General features: G+C 43.3%; 1 protein-coding gene across 2 annotated transcripts in view; it reads right to left on the bottom strand.

Moving 5' to 3' along the window:
* Nucleotides 1–9,109, bottom strand: part of SP3 (Sp3 transcription factor) — a 34,086-nt gene extending 24,977 nt beyond the window's left edge. For both annotated transcript variants that reach the window (XM_066189919.1, XM_066189920.1), the window contains exons 1-3: nt 8,823–9,109; nt 8,364–8,488; nt 8,070–8,186 (exon numbers count right to left, since the gene is read on the bottom strand). In XM_066189919.1, the coding sequence (XP_066046016.1) occupies nt 8,070–8,186; nt 8,364–8,488; nt 8,823–8,829 (249 nt within the window). In that variant the 5' untranslated portion in view covers nt 8,830–9,109. The remainder of the gene's footprint in view (nt 1–8,069; nt 8,187–8,363; nt 8,489–8,822) is intronic.
* Nucleotides 9,110–18,568: the final 9,459 nt, after the last annotated feature.

The raw sequence follows: 18,568 nt of genomic DNA, 5'->3' as shown, positions 1-18,568 counted from the left end.
AGTCATAGGTAAACATCAGTCAGAAAATACGAGAAGCAAAAATATGATTGTTATATGTTTAAAGTGTGTCATTATAAAAAAGGTATAATAAAATGTGCTGATAGCTATTAGAACAAAAGAGAAAGGAAAAATAATATAAACCATGACAAGTCTGATATAATTTATCACTGACTGCAAACTATGTACAAGCAAATGTTGAAAGCTTAGGTTAAACTGGACTGATCTAATACACAGAAAGTAACATGTCTGTATCTACTCATATGTAATATCCTCCACAGAAATACTTCAAAGGGAACCTGTCTCCTTCGTGATATGGAAATGACCTACTTTATTCTTCTTCCAAAACATATCTTGATTTCCATATTGGCATTTTCATGTTGGGCATGCATCTCACTTTTTCACAATCTAGTGCAAACGTCCCTCAAATCCTGCTCTGTAATGATTTTAGCACAACAGAGCTACTCTTGTCAGTCCATGGAGAAGGACTGCTCAGGGCAGCCATGCATGAGGATATGAAGCTATGCTACACATACAACATAAAATGCCTGTTATTCATATTGCCCTTACAGCTGCCTGTATCAGACACCACCAGCTGAATCATGTGGATGGAGGAGCAAAAAGAGGGTGAGGCTTTCAAGAAGCTATCAGGCAGCTATCAAAACTACTAGCATTAAAGCATGAAAAAACCCCGTATGGTGAAGAGTATTTGAAGATGCTCTCTAATCTCAAATGGTCATCATCAGCCTGTCATAGTAAGATTGACTGCTATGGTCTCTCACAAAGTCTATTGAGACAAGACACTCCTTGGACTTCTTTCCCTATTAACTAAAGAGTAATATTCTTTCCTTATGTTCTCAGGCAATTAAGCACTTTTGTAATAACTCAAAAGTTCTGCCACTGACATATGAGCAGCAACATCTGCAGCCCAGTCACTTACTGAGGTTTACATTCAAGATACACCAGTTTGTTCACTGTCTCAGCCATCCGTGAAAATTATTTAGAGGGTAGAGATAAAGCAACAGTTTCCTTATCAACTGATACTCAGGCAGCAGTCATCTGGCAGCTGCTCCTTTAAGAGAAGGCTGGACTGTTTCAACCCAAAGGCTCTGTTTCAAGAGGAGGGGACAAAGATCTGAGGAAAGTTAAGCAGTACTCAGCCAAGGAGGAGAGAGAACAGGAAGCAACGGGGAATTCACTGGAAGCAGCATCAGGAAACAAGAAAAAAAGACAGGAACAGAGCAAAGAGAGTAGCTGACACAAGGAATAGGATGAATTAAAATCAAATGGTATGTCCACCCAAAGAAAGGTCAAGTACCAACAAAGAGTGAAAGCAACAACCACTGTTCAGCCTGTCTTTTGATTCTTTAACAGTCCTTGTATAATTTCCAGTGGGTAAAATAAAGAGATGTCTCTGAGTGAAAAGTCTCATCCCTGAAGAGTCACAAGCCATGATAAATAAAAATCTAGCAATTGCCTTGTTCAATATATTTGGATAAAATTACAGCAAAATTAAGTCGAATGTGGAAGGAGGTAAGAGAAAACAGAAGATAAAATACCTTTCAGAAGTGACCTAAACCATACTGAATGATAGGACTTCATTTAAAAAAAAAAAAAAAGCTTCACCAAAGTAAAATAGAGAGGAGGAAAGAGGAGAAAAACCCCTGAAAGAACTGGTATCTGTTGTAGACACCTGCATCTCATCATGTCAAATGGGCACAGGTCATTAGCCATCAGTATTTTATTACCAAAGTCTACCAAACATTTATCTGTGCTGGTGGACTGCTTTTTATTCCACTTTTCAGAAAGTCACTTTTGCCCCATTTAGTCCTGGAGCAAAAGCATCAGCCAAACAACCAGAGGTGGACAGATAATGAGTCACGAGCTCCTAAACATTTAAAAATCACACACCTAATGAAGAAAATTGGAGACTGCCTCATCCAAATTGTTGTTTTATGAAAGAGTTAGGGTTCTAATGCATGGGTTTAATAATACCATGTGTTTACTAAGCTACAGTAAAGTATCTGTGCATTCTTAGGTCATTACAAATACAAGATAAAATGCACTTGCTCTAACTCTTTCATTAAAGTATGAGCTAATACATTCTATCTTGTATTTGCCAAAGGTTAAAAACATGTTCAACATCAGCCACTGCGGTTCAGCTGACACAAAACTGTTTGTTAAGGTAAATTAGTTCTGTTGCATGTTTGTGCCCTCTACCAATGACGCCACTCAATTTAGAGAAATACTTCTGCCCAAATCAAATGTCTGGAAAAACAAAGAGCACTTCAGGAAAAAACTTATTATCTGGGGCTGCTTAAAATCTTATTTTAAAAGAAACTCCAATCTGGTGAAATATATCTAACTGTGTCTCAACTAAAGAATATCTGTGTCTTTTTGCTTGACATGGACAACAGGAGCCAAAACTTCAACAGCTTGTTATCAATCAGCAGAAGTTCAGAACTTGTCCAAATTAAGACAACCCAATATCCCTGAACTTAGCAGAAACAAGGAAGCTGAAGTATTAAGAAACGAGACATGGCAAAAAGGAGACATTTTTAACTAGGTCACAGGTAACTTCTTTTGTTTATTCATTATTAAATCTACATATAAATATGAATCTCAGTATAACTGCATGCCAAACTAGCATTCTGTGAAATGGTTTGTTTTCTTCCTGCTTTCAGCTCAGATGCTGAAGAGTCTTTCAAATCATCAAGAGAACAAGAAAGAGGACCTGAGATCAGTCACCTGCAATTTGATCTTTGGGAAGGCAATGGAGCAAATAACCTTGAAAATAACCTTGAAAAAATTAACCTTCAAATAACCTTGTGGGGGAAAAAGAAGTCGTGTTCAGAAGCAGTCAGTCTACACTTAGGAAGGGGGAATAATGCTGAAATAACTAACCTCACAATGCCCTATGAATGATGAGAAGACTACCTTGGTAGAAGGGGTTAGGCAAGGCATATTACTTATCACTGCAATGGTCAGGCTTTTGACACTGTCCCCCATAATATAAGAAAAAGCCTTTTTTCATATCATACGAGTTATCAAACACTGCCCAGAGAGACACTGGAGTCTCTATCCCTGGAGGTATTCAAACCCACTGGACACAGCTCTGAACAACTTCCTCTCACTGACTCTGAGCAAGGAGGAGCAGATCAGACATTCTCCAGACATTCTTACCAGCCTCAACTTTCTACGAAATCTTAGACTTCTTACTAATGTTTAATATTAGAAAACTCCTTTGTCTATGCTGTTTTTAAATATGAAAAAGTTTTAAACCATACATTCATTTTCTTACTTTCTTCAAAGCTATTAGCAGAAATAAAACAAAAATTTTTAAGAACATCCCTAAAGCACTTTCTTCTAAAAGAACTTCAACACTTCTGATACAGCATTATTAAGACATAATTGTAATACAAACACCAAAGAACATTTTAAAAGGCAAGCTTCTGGACAGCAGCAGGACAAAAATACTGTTAGCCATCACATTCTAGTGAAACTTCTTTGTTTTGCAAAAGTAAAGAACAGAGAGAAGCAAGACAAATCCAGGCAGACTTTTCTATAGTGGCTGAACACATTCTGGAGCATCTGTTCACATCCAGAAACCTAGCATCAGAAAACTATCTTATCACCCACAAAAGCAAAAATGGATGTCAGAATAATTCTGAACTTCCTCAAAATGATCATATAGGCCAGAAAACCAAGTATTATGGGTAAGTCTGACACATGGTATTCATGCATATTTTTGCCTAGTGGAAAACATGAAATTCAAAATGCCTTCCTCTTTCTCCACCCTGTCAACACTATTCCTATTTCCCCCTACCCTAAACTAAGTTTAAACTAGGTGCATCTCAGATGGTTAATCTTCTGAGGCATAAACCAACCAGAATTCCAGACTTTCATTAAGTTCTTTGAGGCACTGATACTCAATTGTAAAGCTCAAGATATGCCAAAGCAGTCTTAAAACACTGCAGTCTTTACTTGTAAAAGATACACAGAAATCCTTTGTCTACAGCAGAGAAATGATACTCATCTTCCCCAAATATGCTAATTATTAACCTGTCCAAATGTTTTCCACATCTTGTTGATAAGCAACAACACAAATAAATCACATAAATCATTCCTCCCAACCCTTTTTTTTTTTTTTAGACTAGCGAATCAGTGCATCCCACTTCACATAAGATGCAACTACACACCTCAACTGGGGCAGTCATCCCTGACAGCTCCCATTCTCTGGCAGCTGTCAGAGCCAACAGTTTTCTCAGCCAGGCTGCCACTCTTCCCAATTCACCTGCCTTCCAGACCTCCCACAAAACCTCCCATCAGTCTTGCACCTTATCCTCACCTATCCAGTCCAACACAACCATAAGAATGGCCCTTGGGAGCATGAGAGTTCCAAGACAGCCTTTAGCTTTGCACCACAATGAAGTAAGAGAACATAAGCAACTGGTTATCATCTCAGCTTTGTAGCTTCTTAAACAATCATCTGATCATGCTACAACCATACAGCTGACCATCACGGCTCTGTTTGACCTAAATCTGTCTGCTCTTTTGTTTCCTCCCTTATGCATAGCTTTACCACCTTCTGCTTTGCTTCTCATTTTCATCTAGTGCTAAAATCTTCGCAGATGTTTAAACTGGAATGAAACTGGAATATTTATAACTCAATGAAAAAGAATTCTAAATTTGAAAGTTTGAAATAGAATTATTAGTCACAGATAAATAGCGAAAAAGCAAGACCCAAACTAAAACTTCTCAGATTTCAAACTCCCAAGAGAGAGAAAGACATCCTGAGAGGCCAAAACGTGAACTGTCATTCTAGGTCAGGCAGTAACACATACCATCCCAGAAAGGCTCTCACACAAACCAGCAGGCAGCAATATTCAAAGCAAAGCTCCCATGGCAAGTGTTTGAACCAACCATGGATGTAGCAGTACGGCAACCAAGGAAAAGATTCTCAGGTAAGCAAGCCACAAACTCAAGGCCATTGGTGTTGGTTGATCATTAGGCAGAGTAAATCACGGTGTCAAAACAGAAAGACTGCAATCTTCATCAATGCACAAAGACAAGAACAGCAGTAATGCCTGCTAGTGCCTCTCATCCAAAAGGAAATACAGTTTCAACCACAATAGTCAGCCAAGCTGAAAACCTTGTTATCTAAAGCCTGCCAGGTCATTGACAGGATGGAAAGGAGAAGAGGGTTGGGTTTAGTTCTGTCAGTTGCCTTCTTCATTTGCTTTTTATTACATAGTCTTTTTACTTCCTCACTAATCCTTTCAGTGGTGTAACAGCAACATCCATTCAAACAGCAGTCCTGGAGTCAGATACCGATACAGAATCGTAGGATAATTTCAGCTGGAAAGGACCTCTGAAGGTCACCTGGTCCAACCCCTGAGCTCAAAGCAGGGCCAACTAGATCATTACAAACACAATCACATTTGCTTCAGCTCTTCCCTAAATCCCAGACACACAATATTCCCTGCATTCCCTGTGGGAGTTCTGCTGTTGCTTTTAAATCATACTGCTGGTCTCTTGGGGAGCAGCTGCTGCATTCCATTTCAGCCAGGAAAGCAGTATGCTAGCCCATCATGCTGGCTCCAGCCCTGCCCGTTTCCACCAAGCAAATGTCAGTAAAACAGTAACAAAACAACCCCTAAACAGCATCACTCTCCCTTTACATGTACACTCTTCAAGCACTTCTAAGAGAAAATACCTAGTTTGACTTCTATTACCCATTTGTGTGGATCGAGAGTTCTACCAGATGTTCAGCAGTCAGAACTGCAGTACAGGTATAGAATATAACAGGAAAGAGCTGCCCTCTCAGCGCTACATTAGGCATCATCACCCATGCACAGGTCTCAAACTGATTGAGCTATACTCCTAGGAAAAGGATGAGCATCAAAAACTGCAGGAAGACAATTATGTTGGTCTGTGCATATAGATTTCATTTCCCATATGACTTATGAGGTACCTACAAATTCAGCCTTTTTAGCTTCTTCCTCCTTCTTCCATCCTCCAATATGATAAACACAAGGGACCAGAAAAAAATCTTTATTGCACTAAATTTCTTTTGCTCTGTTTTTCGCAAGGAATGTATTTCAGGGCCTTTAGTCCCTCCCCTCTCTTTATTAAGGTCATCTTAATTAACTCCAGTGTCTAGTTCAGCTACTGTTAGGTATCTCCTTCAATTTATATTTAGTTTCCACCCAAAAAAAATTCTGCATCATTCAAGAGCTATGTTGTAGGAGTGTAAAAATTACCAGAACACTATAACCTAACTCACAGAAGATATGTAGGAAGGGCCTATCTGCATGTATGGAAAATAGTGAGTAAGCTTATAACCACTTAGTTTTTAACTAAGATTTTGGCTTCTCTTGAATTGCATTTGCTTTGCCCTGAAAAGCCTCTTATACATTAACACAACAACATATTAATTTAATAGGAGTAGAGAAGTACCACATCAAAACCGCTTTGCCCATTTTGAACTGCCGAGGAACCATTTGTCCTGCACCAGCATTCTAGTACCCTGCCAGACCTAGTGCCCATCCTAATCAATCAATCCACCCCCAAGACACACAATTCCAGCTGCACAACGAGAACAGCCTTAGAGGTGGATATAGGAAAACAAGCAATCATTTAAACATCATTTATTTTTCAGTTTGTTTATGCTCTTCAGCACTGTATGCATCCAGTATTATGAAACAAATCTTAGATGTATCAGGCACTTTACAACATCTAGAAAGATTTTTTAAGGAACATACTGCTTAAGCAAATAAATAGATTTGGCAAAAAGGATGCTTGAAGGGGCTGGAATCTTAATATATTTTCAAGCTCTGTCATTAGTCTACAACCTGCTGGATGACCTCAAGATAGCTATTTTGCTTCAGCTTCCCTTTATGTAAAGTAAGCTGTAATGCACAGATGAAAAGTGTTTAAAAGTTTAGCAAGTATTTAGAAACTTCTACCACTAACACTCTGACATTTGCTAAAAGCTTGCCAAAGCCACTTCATCCACCAGTACAATGCTCTGCAGTACTTTTTCCTATTCGCAAAATCCTTACACTATACAAGGCTGTTGCACAGCAATCCTAAAACACAAGTCTTGCTTTAAAAGAAGAAAAAGGCGTTGTTTTTTCTTTTTTGCTGATTTTAAAGATGTTTTTGTAAAAAAAAAAAATGTAGAGGTAATATGTGCAATTTTCCAAGGGCTAAGGCCAAAATGTTACATCATGTCATTTTAGAAAGTATTTTGAAACTTTCTTTTAATATATCAGTATTTTTAGGTATCAGTTATTTAGAAATGCATCATCTCTTTGAATTTTATGAGCATATGTCAGCACGAGATTCAGCTAGACCAATTAAGGAACAAGAGTTTTCATTAGGCTTTTGTTATGGGGATTGTTAAACTAGCTTCAACAAGAACACGTTTCTAGCCTGCAAGATCCATCTCATCACACCCGATCCCGAGGTCATCAAGGCTCCTTTCAGAGGCGACGGCGCATGAGAGATAAGGGCAGAAAATGCTACACGGAACGGCACGATAACTCTCCCTAGAAAAACAGCGCGATACAGGAAGCAGCCTTCCACCACCCGCGTTCGCTTCTAAACAGCCATTTTACTTCACTACATCCTTCCCTACAGCCAGCCTTCATTTTGTGCTCCTGCCCGGCTGCGCGGTTCCAGGCTGACAGCCTGGCGAGGATACCGGGGGCGCGCTCAGGTGGAGGTGAGATGCCTCCCAGCCTCTCCGGGTTCCGAGCGAGCCGTTCCGGTGCCAAGGTCGGGGGAGGGAGGCTTCCCGCCTCCCCCCGTTTTTGAAAGTAAATGAAGGCGCCGCTCCCAATGGCGGGGGAGGGGGGAGCTTGGCTCCCTCCTCCTCCCGGGAGCCCGGCTCCTCCTGGAGAGGCAGGGGAGCCCGGGGACCCCTCTCCTGGCAGGTCGGCCCTGCTATCGTCCCTCCCCCCGGGCGGGCAGTGCCGTGTGTCCCGTCCCTCCCCCCGGGCGGGCGGGCTGGCTGTGCTGTCTCTCCCCCCGGCAGGCCGTGCGAGAGCGGCGGGGCGGGCACTCACCGCTCCGGCAGAGTGAGAGGCAGCGGCGGCGGCGGCGGCCTCATCCTCCTCCGGCGACGGCGGGCCGATCTTGCTGCAGGTGGCCGCCAGCAGAGCGAGCGGTGACGGCTGCGCGTCCTACCCACAATGGGCGGGTTCAGGGAGAGAAGGGGGGTGGCGGTTAGTGCGGGACAGCGACCGGGCTCCTCGCAGACGCGCACACAGGAAGCGGCGGCGGCGGCACCGGCTCCGCACCCGCTCACAACGTGTCACCCGGGGGAGGGGGGGAAGGGGCCCAGCCGGGCCTGCGCTCACCTGGGGGGCGGCCGCGCTGGCGGAGGCCGAGGCGGCGCCGTTGCCGTGCTGGAGATATTCGCTGTGGCTGCTGCTGTCCACGTCTAAGGCAGCCATTTCCTCTTGTTTCACGGGCTTCTCGGGAGCTGCGGGCACAGCGGGGAGGGGGAGGGGAGAGTCACTGACGGGAGCGATCACCCCCCTCCCTCTCCCTCCCTCCCTTCCTCCCTCCCTCTCCCCCCCCCTAACCCCAGCGCTCCCCCCGCCCTCCCGCACGGAGCCCTCCTCCTCCTCCTCCTCCTCCTCCCCGTGCTGCTGCCCCTGCCCCTCTTCTCCCTCCTCCCCCTGCTCCTCCTGCTGCTGCTCTCAGTGCCGCTCTCGCCTCGCTCGCACACGGACGCTCCGGGGCCGGAGCGGGGACGCGCAGGGCCGGAGCAGGAGCGGGGAGCCCCCGGGGCGGCTCGGTCGGTGCGTACGTACCGGTCATGGTGTGAGTGCGAGCGGCCGGCTGGCTGGCTGGCTGGGCGGGAGGCAGGCAGGCAGGCTGGCTGGCTCGCACACAGGCCCTGCTGGCTAGGGCTAGGCGGCTGCCGCCGGGGACATGCTTATTGTGCTCACGGCGGGCTGAAGCGGCGGCGGCGGCCCGAGCCTACTCCGGGTTTTTTTTCCTATTTTGATTGACGGTGCGGGAAAGCCGAAAGGTGGGGCTTGCCGCGGGAGAGGGGGCCCGGCCGACACCGCCGCCCGCCCGCCCGCCTGCCAGCCCGGAACTCCCGCCCACGCTCGCGCGCGCGCCCTCTCATTGGCTGCGCCGCGCCGCCGCCGCCGCTCGCACGGGCCGCCCGGGCTGCCAGTCACCCGCCGGGGGCCGGGGGGGGCGCCCCATGCCGGGGCGGCTTCCTGTTTGCCAGGGCTAGTGCGGGGAACAATGAGCGGGACCCGCCGGGAGCCCGCGGCCCGCGCCGGCCCGGGACCCGACGCCGCGCTCCCCTGACACGGCGAGGCCCGCCCGCCCGCAGGGGTCAGCGCATAGGCACAGCTGCGCGGCGGTGGCGCTGTCCCTCCAGCCCCCACTCCCCCCTCGCCCCCGCCGTCGTTGTGCCCGGGGGGCGCCGGGCCAGGGCTGCGATCTTTCGAAGTCTCCCCGCCGGGGCTGTCACTCACGGCTGGCGACAGCCGCGGCTCCGGGGCGGACAGCTCCTGACAGACAGCGCCGCCGCGCTTTGTCCCTCCGGCGCTAAGATGTCGGCGCGCGGTCCCCAGGGGAGCCGGTCCGCCCGGGCGGGCGCTGCCCGGAGCCGGCCGCTGGCCGCCCCCCTGCGGGACCGGGCGCCCGGGTCAGCGCCGGCCGCAGCCCGGGAGCAGCGCCCGCCTCAGCGGGGCCACCCCGCCGTGCCGCCCTTGCGTAAGCGCTGTGGCGGGCTCGCACCTGCCTGACCCGGGCGGCGGAACCTAAAACCTCCGCTGTCTCTAAGGCAGAACAAAACCCCTTCAGGATAAGGCCGCGAGTGGGATTTTAACGCGACACGTCCCCCCAGCGGGAGTACCTGCCCTGAGCTGGGCACCCGAGCCTTGGCACGGGTCGAGCATTTGTGCCAGCAGGCTTTATTTTCATTACGTTAGGGAGAATTAGTAAGATTCCCCTCAGCGTCAGTTTGTTGGTCTGTCTCATGTTACGCAACACAAAGGAAACTGGGAGCTCTTGGTTTGTTAAACTAAGGCAGGAAATATGTTTAAAACGTTACATAAGTATATGATGATACAGGAATGATCATTAGTGGGGCCTGTTTCTCTGTAACACCACTCAGCTTATGAAGGGTTCCTGCTCAGGGGAGCTGTTTGGGCTTGGCCTTCCGTCACGTCTGAGTGCATGTGCAGGGTCGTAGGACAGTGTGTAGGTTGAGGCACTGATTTTGACCCTTAGCTTGCAAATTCTCCTGAAGAAAGAGTTTTTCATGGTTACCCTTAGTGTGGTGTTCCAAGGAGTCTGAATGAGGCCGAAAAACCTCAAACCTACTTTCCTGTTACAATCTTTAATGAAATTAGAACTGAGGATTAACTAGGAGATACACTGAGCACAGTCTCATATGCTCACTGTTGGGCTGAGTATGTGGAGTCCCAGGCTCCTGAGATAAACTCATGGCAAAATTAGTAACTAGGAAACCCAGAAGTATGGTCAGGATTTTCAATAGCCTCTCTGAGCAGAGAATAAACAGTGCTTTTTAATCAGTCCCAGCACTGTGACCTTGCAGTAACTTCCCAAGCTTAACTTTGACACTATTACAGAACAGAAGAAAACACACTCAGAAAATGTGAATTTTATATCAGGAAGTTATGATGGACAAAGATTGCAGTATTTCACTGTCAGTGGAAGATTGTTCTTACTGTGTGATGTTTAATCTTATTTCTGACCAATTTACTTTTGCTGGTATGTTGAGAGTACCTTCAGGTGACTTAATAGTAAGTTGTAAATTAATCCCCAATCTTCTTGGTCACAATTCATTTTTTCCAAGGTAGTTTTAAAAAAAAAAAACAAAACCAAAACCCAACCAAACCCTTCTCTTTGTTAAATGTCTGTATTTGTTTACATAGTCTCTTTTAATTCTACTTTAGAATCAGTTGTTGGCAAGGTAGATAACAACCATAAAGAAGAAGGTTCTTTTGCAGTTTGTATTTTTATTTTAATAAGCAAAAGTTGTAACTAGGAACAGAAGTCAGGGTTTTTAAAAACAATGTCAGAACTAATTTTTAGCCAGTGAAAGCTAATAAACACAACCTTTAAAAATGCATCAATATACATACATAAGGACATTTCAGGAAAAAAAATGAAAATGCAAAATTACCTGACTATTGCAGTATTTTAAAAAATTACTTCTACAGCTAATAATAGAACTTGGAGTTTGTTTGGCCGTATCAGAAGTTGCTAGTGAAATGTATGAGAGTCCATTATCCTGGAACCAGAACTATTACTGATTACTTTAGACTTTCAGTAACTGAGCTGTTCATTTAAAAACTGATGTGTAAGAGAAATAATTCCTGTTAAGATGCTGTGACAGGGGAAATTATATTGAAAAACTGGCCTTTGCTATTTAGCAGGGTATTGCCAAATACTATCAGTGGCATTTTGCTTTAGGAAGATCGTGTTGTCTAGGACTTAATCTAAATACGAAAGTTGTTCTCTTCTACAGCTGGGTGGGTGCATGTTGAGAGCTGTCAGACTTAAGGGGGATGTTGTCAATAGAGTAGTTTACCTACATGGATCTGATTGCAGGCTTGGAATATAACTACAGTGCTTTAAAACAGAAAGATTTGGAATACCGATAGTGGGATTGAGTTTATTTATAGAAGAGTTTTTCAATGCAATAAAACTCAGATGTAATCAGGCTTAACACTAGCAGAGGACCATCTTTTTCTAGTCAAGTGTCTAAAATTTGGGGGGACACTGTTATGATATATTAAATTCAGATAAAGAACTATTAGAATATTAATAGACTGTTTTAAAAGTAGACAAAAAATCAAGATAAATTACAAGAAAGTTGCAAAAAAAGATATGCTCACATGAGAAAGAGTTGTGAAGAGACTCAGAATTGTTAAATAGAAACTGCTTGGTAATAGAAATGACACGTGTGTTTACCACTTCCCAGCAGAGATTAAGAGCACATGAGAAAAAATTAAAAGAAAATGAGAAAGACATTATTAGTAGGTTTTTTTGCTTATCAACATACTAGCCTTAAGACACTAATTAGAAAAGTCCTGGATACATGAGGGAGATACAGTATCAGAACTGGAAATCTGAGTTCCTGTAGCTGCTGGTTTTCTTGCGGAGTGTGGACTGTGGCAGTATCCCCAGGGACTGAGCTTCATGCCAAACTAGAGGAGCCGTTGTTTTCTCTTTCTTGAGCTTGCCCACCAGATGTACCATATCTGTATGCGATCTGAATAAACTAACCGTGACCAGTTTATTCTTAAAGAGCCTTGCCTCTTTAAGACCTTGCCTCCTGCTTCTAGGCATTTCCTGGTTAACTGCAGGTCCTGGGATGAATTCTTAATCAGTTTGCTGAAAATGGTGTGTTGTAACTGGAGCTGTGAAGATACAAAGAAAATAATACTGTTTTATAAATAATAAGAATACCCTTACGAGTTACCAAAATGCAGCAGTTTCAGAACTGAGATGCAGCCCTTTGGGTGAGTAGCAAATAATATGAGAGAGGAAACAATGTCTACCAGCTTCTGATGAAACTTGAGAGAAGGTTTTGACAGATGAAACAAGATGCAACTTGGAAAGAACACTAAAACTTAATACCTGCCCTGTATTTCAGTTGTCAGCTCAATGCTGTATTTGTCCACTGTAGCTTACATCTCATACCTCATTGCTTTAAATCTTGGAGCTCAGTCTCTGTGTTAATTCAGTACAAATTCAGAAGGAAGTGCACTGTCTTAACACAACTTCTGTCCAGCGCAGTGTCTGCTATACTTGGAAATAGCTTTTCTGTCTCTATAGTCCTTTGAAACTTCCGAGCTATGACGTGTTATTTTTGTCTTTAGTGGTCCCTGCGATGGGTAGCCCTGTATTTCTTTAAAGGAATTTATTGAAGGCTTGTTGGTATGTGGTCCAGTTCAATTTTCCCAGCTGTGGTACCCCATTCCTCTGTCAAGTGGTGGTTTTGCCATGTTGAAGCCTAGAATGCAACTAGACAAGACGGACAGGAATGCATTCTGCCGTGACATAATGTAACACCAGGAAACTCAGGCTCAGGTCACTTCAGTTTGAAAGGTTGGGTCTGAAATGCCTATGTAGAATCAGTAGGGATTCCATTCAACAGTCTATCTTAAAACATGTCCTTTACTGGAGGGACAATGAGCAGGATTATCTGACAATCTCATACCTCAGAAAATAGCTAGAACACCAAAAAACCTAACCATTCAGGAGAGGTATCTTTTTGAATTTGAGATACCTTCTTCTGTTTTAATAATCTGTTGAAAGTTTCAGTAGAATCTGGAAAGCCATATGTTTTCTAAGTGCTAAACAGGGTTTTGAATCAGATCTCTTAAACTTTGTAGAATTCAACTTCATTCTGAATTTCAGCCTGCTTTTGCAGTTTAGGTCTTAGCGATAAGAACAAGAGTGTAGCTACCAGTCCTGGATACTGCCCTCTAAATTTTTACATCCCATATGGGTCTATTTGCTTAAGAATATTGTGTCATCTTTACATAGGGCCACAGGCAGGACTGACAGGAAGCTGACCTGCGAGGTTTCGTGAGTCAGCACATAGTAGTTGAGATAGTTGTATGACTCGAGTTCATCAAATAGAGAAATGAGCTCTTGTCTGGTATGCCTGGTATAAAATCAGCAGTGGTTAGAGAAAAGTCATGGCTGGCATTGTGTCATCATCCTTCAGAAAGCACCTCCCTGTTCTTCTGGCTACAAGAACACGAATTTTGCTGGGGAATAGCAGGCTTTAGCAATAGCTGTGGTCTACCCAGAAGCTGAGCCAATCCGATAGCTCATGGGCATCGCTATAAGAAAATAAATCCTGCAAAAATATGCTTCAGATATTGCAAGCTAAATTGAGTCAAACTAGACACAGGGAGCAACAGAGCTCCATGGGTGGGAGTAGATGAGGAGATGTAAGACTCCCTTCAATAGCTGCAAGTAGATTAATTCAGGGCGTCAAACTTGCTGGACAACACAGGAACTTACTTTTGGTTGTTTTGTGTACAAATGGTACCTGAGAGCAAGTGGAAATACCAAGACATTTGTATAGCCTGCTGCATAAGTGTGATGGTATCCAAGTGTAACCATATGAAAGACAAACAATATTTAGCGAAATTGGATTTTAGGAGAGCATTTTTTCTGTTTCAAATGGGGAAGCAATGCTGAAAATACTGGTCTCTGCTTGAAACAACTCCATTAAAGAATGGTCAAAGAGAAATCTGTGGTACCTGGATCCCGCTGTTAGACATTTGACATTTGGCCTGCTCGCATCCAGTATAAGCTGTAGATGGGATAAAGGCAGGCCTAGCAAACTCGTGGTCAGCCACAGCAGGAAGATGCCAGCTCCAGGCTCTTTGTGCACTTCACTGGAGGTCTGAAACATGCTGCCTGGTTAGAGGAAGAACCTGTGAATAAGTGGCCTAACAACCCACTGCACGAATCTAAAGGCTGTGACTCTTCACCAACACAGATGACTGACCTTCAAGGAATGAGGCCAACAGAAAGTCTGTCCAAGCTCTACATGCACCAATGTGTGAGGACAGACCTCTGGAACATTGCTTTCAACCTAGTCATTGTATTTACGAGTTTTTTTGAGTAATTGGGACAAAATAAGAAATTTCCTTTTTTATCAGATATTCTTCTTTGTTTGTTACAGCTGTAACTCTCCCAGGTGATACATTTTTGTATATTTTGCAAATTTTCAGATTCACTAGAGACATCTAGTATTTGACCAGTAAACAGGTTCTTCTGTTCTTAATAATGTTAGAGAAAACTTTCTTGTGTTAAACTGTGTCACTGCAATATGGAACAAAGTTTGGTATAACTGCCCAAGGGTTTGTTTTTTTTTCCCAATTATTTCATTATCTTGGTTTTAGTTGTGTAAAGAAATAAAGAGTGTATTAGTTAAATCTTCCTTGTAAAATGTGTGGTTTTTATTCAACTGACAGCACAGTCCCTTTAAGTAAGAATATTTTTCATTTACAAAACTTCTTCTGAAGATGAAACAAAGTCATCTAATCTCCCTCCCACTGGGGAAAAGGCAACAGGAAAAAGCAGATCAGTGCATAGCTGAAAATTTGCCATTTAGCAAGTTAATAATTCTTTCATTTCAGCTCTCTTAAATGAGAAATAGTTGTCTTTTTTCAAGCTTCCTAAAAGTTACTGTCTTTGGGCCCCATCATTATCCTGTTTGTTTATGCTTAATTCCTGCCCTTTAAGGTCATCACAACAGATAAAATCTAATCAGAAATAATTGGGGGAAAATTGTAAATCCATTAGATAAGGTTAGAAAAATTGTTCAGAGGAAGAGGCTGCATAACTGTGACTTGCAGAATCAGTAAATACAGCATCTAAGGATCTTCCTCTGTAACACATCACAAAATTGGAATGGAAGTCATTAAATAGAAACATAGATAAAGTCACCTGAATGAAAAAAAAAATCTTGGGTATTTCTTGTCTAGTGTAATTCTTTCTCACAATTTGACATTTTATTTTTAATAGTACTGATAGAAAAGTAGGCCAGTGAAATGAAAGAGACTAGCAAATTATATGTGTGCCCATATGTTTGCTGAAAAATTGAAAACATAATAGCAGGAGTTACAGATTCTAAAAGGAAGTACTTCTGGAGGGATGAAGGGAGTTTACTTTTATGAATTTAAGTCTGAATTCCCATTCCCAAAACAAAAGCAAGCAAGACTCTGTGGCTCCCTCTAGGAGAAGGAAGTCTGGGGCTGTAGTCCAAACCACACCCCAAACTTTTTCTGGTAAGCCTCAGTTCCAATAGCCAGGAGGCCACAATGTGGGCTGAACAGCGAGAGATGAAATTAATGTCCCTGTAAGGTCATTTGGAAACCTGTATTGTAAGTTCTGAATTCTTAAATATCTTCAGGTGAGGTAGGTTTTTTGTTTCTCAGGGGGAAAAAAAATCCCTGACAGGATCTTTGAAAAAGGAGTTGTGGGTGGCAACCTACAGAAGAGGGCTGGACAGGAGACTGTGTGACATGAGAACCTTCTCTGAGAGGTGTCAGATGCAAAGAACAACCTGACCCCATAGAGATTCTCAGCATTTTGTTTTTATTGGTGCTAGGGGATTACACACAGCCCGTGTTATGTCCGTTTGGAGGCTTAAATGCCCCCAAGGTGCTTGGTCCACTCTCCCTGTCTAGAACCCCAGTTTTTGAAGAGAGCTGTGGCATGTTCACAGTGGCATATAAAACTTCTGTGGTCTTTTCTAGAAGCATCATTTTACTAGACAAAAGCATTAAGAGGAACTGAACAAATTAGGTTTGTGCCTTTCTACTCACTAGCTTTGAAAAAGGAGGTGGAAAATTCTAGGGTTTATTTCACATTTTTCTGTGTCTACATTTCTGCAAAGTCCAAATGTGTAATTTGGACAAGACTTGGTAACAAATGCATTTCCCTTATCTCTTACCTTCCTGCTTTACCACAGGTAATACTCAAACTGCATCACAAATACCAAGGAAGAAAAAGCTGAGTGAGATGAAATTCCTGTTCTTGTCATAGAAGAAAACTGTTTGGGGGGAGGGGGGAAGTTACTAATTAAAATTTATCTAAGAAATACCTCAGTAAAAGAATCATCAATCTGTTTCAGCTTAAGCCTGAAAGAGGCATATTTGAGGCTGAAAATGATAATTAACACACTCATGGTGCTCACATAAAACACCAGTGGATGCTTTTTAACTGCTAATTAACCTCTGGCTTCTATAAACATCCTTTAAAAATGCACATCTTCATCACCTTTATTTCAGCTCACTAGCAGTCACATACTTTACATCTCAAACGATGCTGCAGATCATTCCTGGTCCTTTTGACCTATTTCAATTTCCAAATTACTGCACAACCTTCCCAGTCTAATGACACTTGCAAACATCTGCACATGCTGCAGGTGTCCTTCCTATTCCTAAAAATTAATTAACAAAAGTTAATTATTTTTTAATGTATTGTTTCTCTCTCTTGTGTCAATTAATATCTGAGTTATTGAAGTGGATCATTGCTATTAGTTTGTTTTCACAAAGTTGGAAAATTCAAACTCCACTATCATCTTAATTACTTACAAATGAAGGATAAAATTCCTTTTCTGTGGCAGAGGTCCAAAAGACATAATGGAGACGGGGTGTTGTGGCAAGCCTCCATTCCCTATGCATTCCTCCAGTCTCAGCAGGACCACTCTGGCACTGGAGGCAAGGCGTGCATGCCGTGCACAAGCACAACTATGCAGTTCCAGCACGCACAGCCCACTACATCTTTTACTTTTTAATCGTAGTGCCAGATTTTCAGCAACACACTTTTAAGCAAAGTGGTAATTGAATAATCTGTCTACTGCATAGAAAAAAATTAGTTCATTCTCCTTTTCCTCTCCCAAAGAAGTAGCATTGCAATACTTTTTTCCTAGCCTGGATTCCTACAGAAATTAAAATGGGGTTGAGATCATTATCTCTTCATACGTATAACAAATCTGTGTGTGTGTGCGCATGTGTGCGCACAGACGTGCATGTACATACTTGCATGTTGTGCAAGAGAGAAGGAACAAGAACAAACAGTAGCCAATTTTAACCACATCTGACAAAGCAAGAAAAGGCTGAAAATGCTACATTCCTGTACATTTCATAAGAACAAGCTGCTAAGTAAAAGGAGACCCACTGAAGTTTGAGTTAAACCCTTATTAAACACCAAGAAAGCTGTGAAGATAAAATGTTACAAATACCCACCCACAGGAAAAGCTGCAGTCAGAGCTTCCAGCTATATAGACCTAGGAGAATCCAAACGATTTGCCCAAGGGAAACCAAGCCCCATCAGATCTGCAGCTCACAGGACTCCTGGTCTGTGCCGGATTTCTAATCCATTGCTTTGATGATGACGTACTCCATTTTTTGCCGTTTGACTTTGGGGGGAAAAATATTTTTTTTCATGCAGATTTCTCAAACCTGTTAAGCTGAAACCCAGCATGAAAGGAAGGACTAGATTTTGTTCTTAAAGGTCTCGTGGGATACCCTCACAAGAATCTACATTTGCAGCACACTAGACAAAGAGAAAACAGCATCTTCCAGTTCACAGCAGACTAGAGATAAACTTCATGCCCTGGCAGCCTTGAGCTTGATCTTAAGGTAGCAGGAACCAGTGCTGTTAAAAAACCTCTCATCCCACTTTCTGATCTGTCACATCACTGATGTAATGGGTCTAGCCATTCTTAGAAGTTTGGTGAGGGGTACACATCTTGGGCCTCTAAATGTTCCTGTTCTTTCTGCAACACAGATGTGGTGTCCATGCAAAAGATACAGCTGAGGGAAGTTAAGTCAGGGTTCTTGACAGTGCTCACCTTTCTCAGGGCCTCCAGCTCTGCCAGAGACACTCCTGCCAGTGTCACACTTCTCTGGATGCTAAAGGAAACTGATAGTGAGAGTCCAAGCCCAGTGCTGCACCATGTATCACTGGACACACAATCTTGCAGAAAGCACTTACCCGCTAGAGTGCTTGTCTCAGCCACATTTCT

This window comes from Chamaea fasciata, unplaced genomic scaffold (assembly GCF_029207755.1).
Source record: "Chamaea fasciata isolate MVZ Bird 193981 ecotype frontalis unplaced genomic scaffold, bChaFas1.0.hap1 SCAF_8, whole genome shotgun sequence".
NCBI classification, from domain to species: domain Eukaryota; kingdom Metazoa; phylum Chordata; class Aves; order Passeriformes; family Sylviidae; genus Chamaea; species Chamaea fasciata.
Note: the sequence above shows the minus strand (reverse complement) of the source record. Positions and strands in the feature narration are given on the sequence as shown.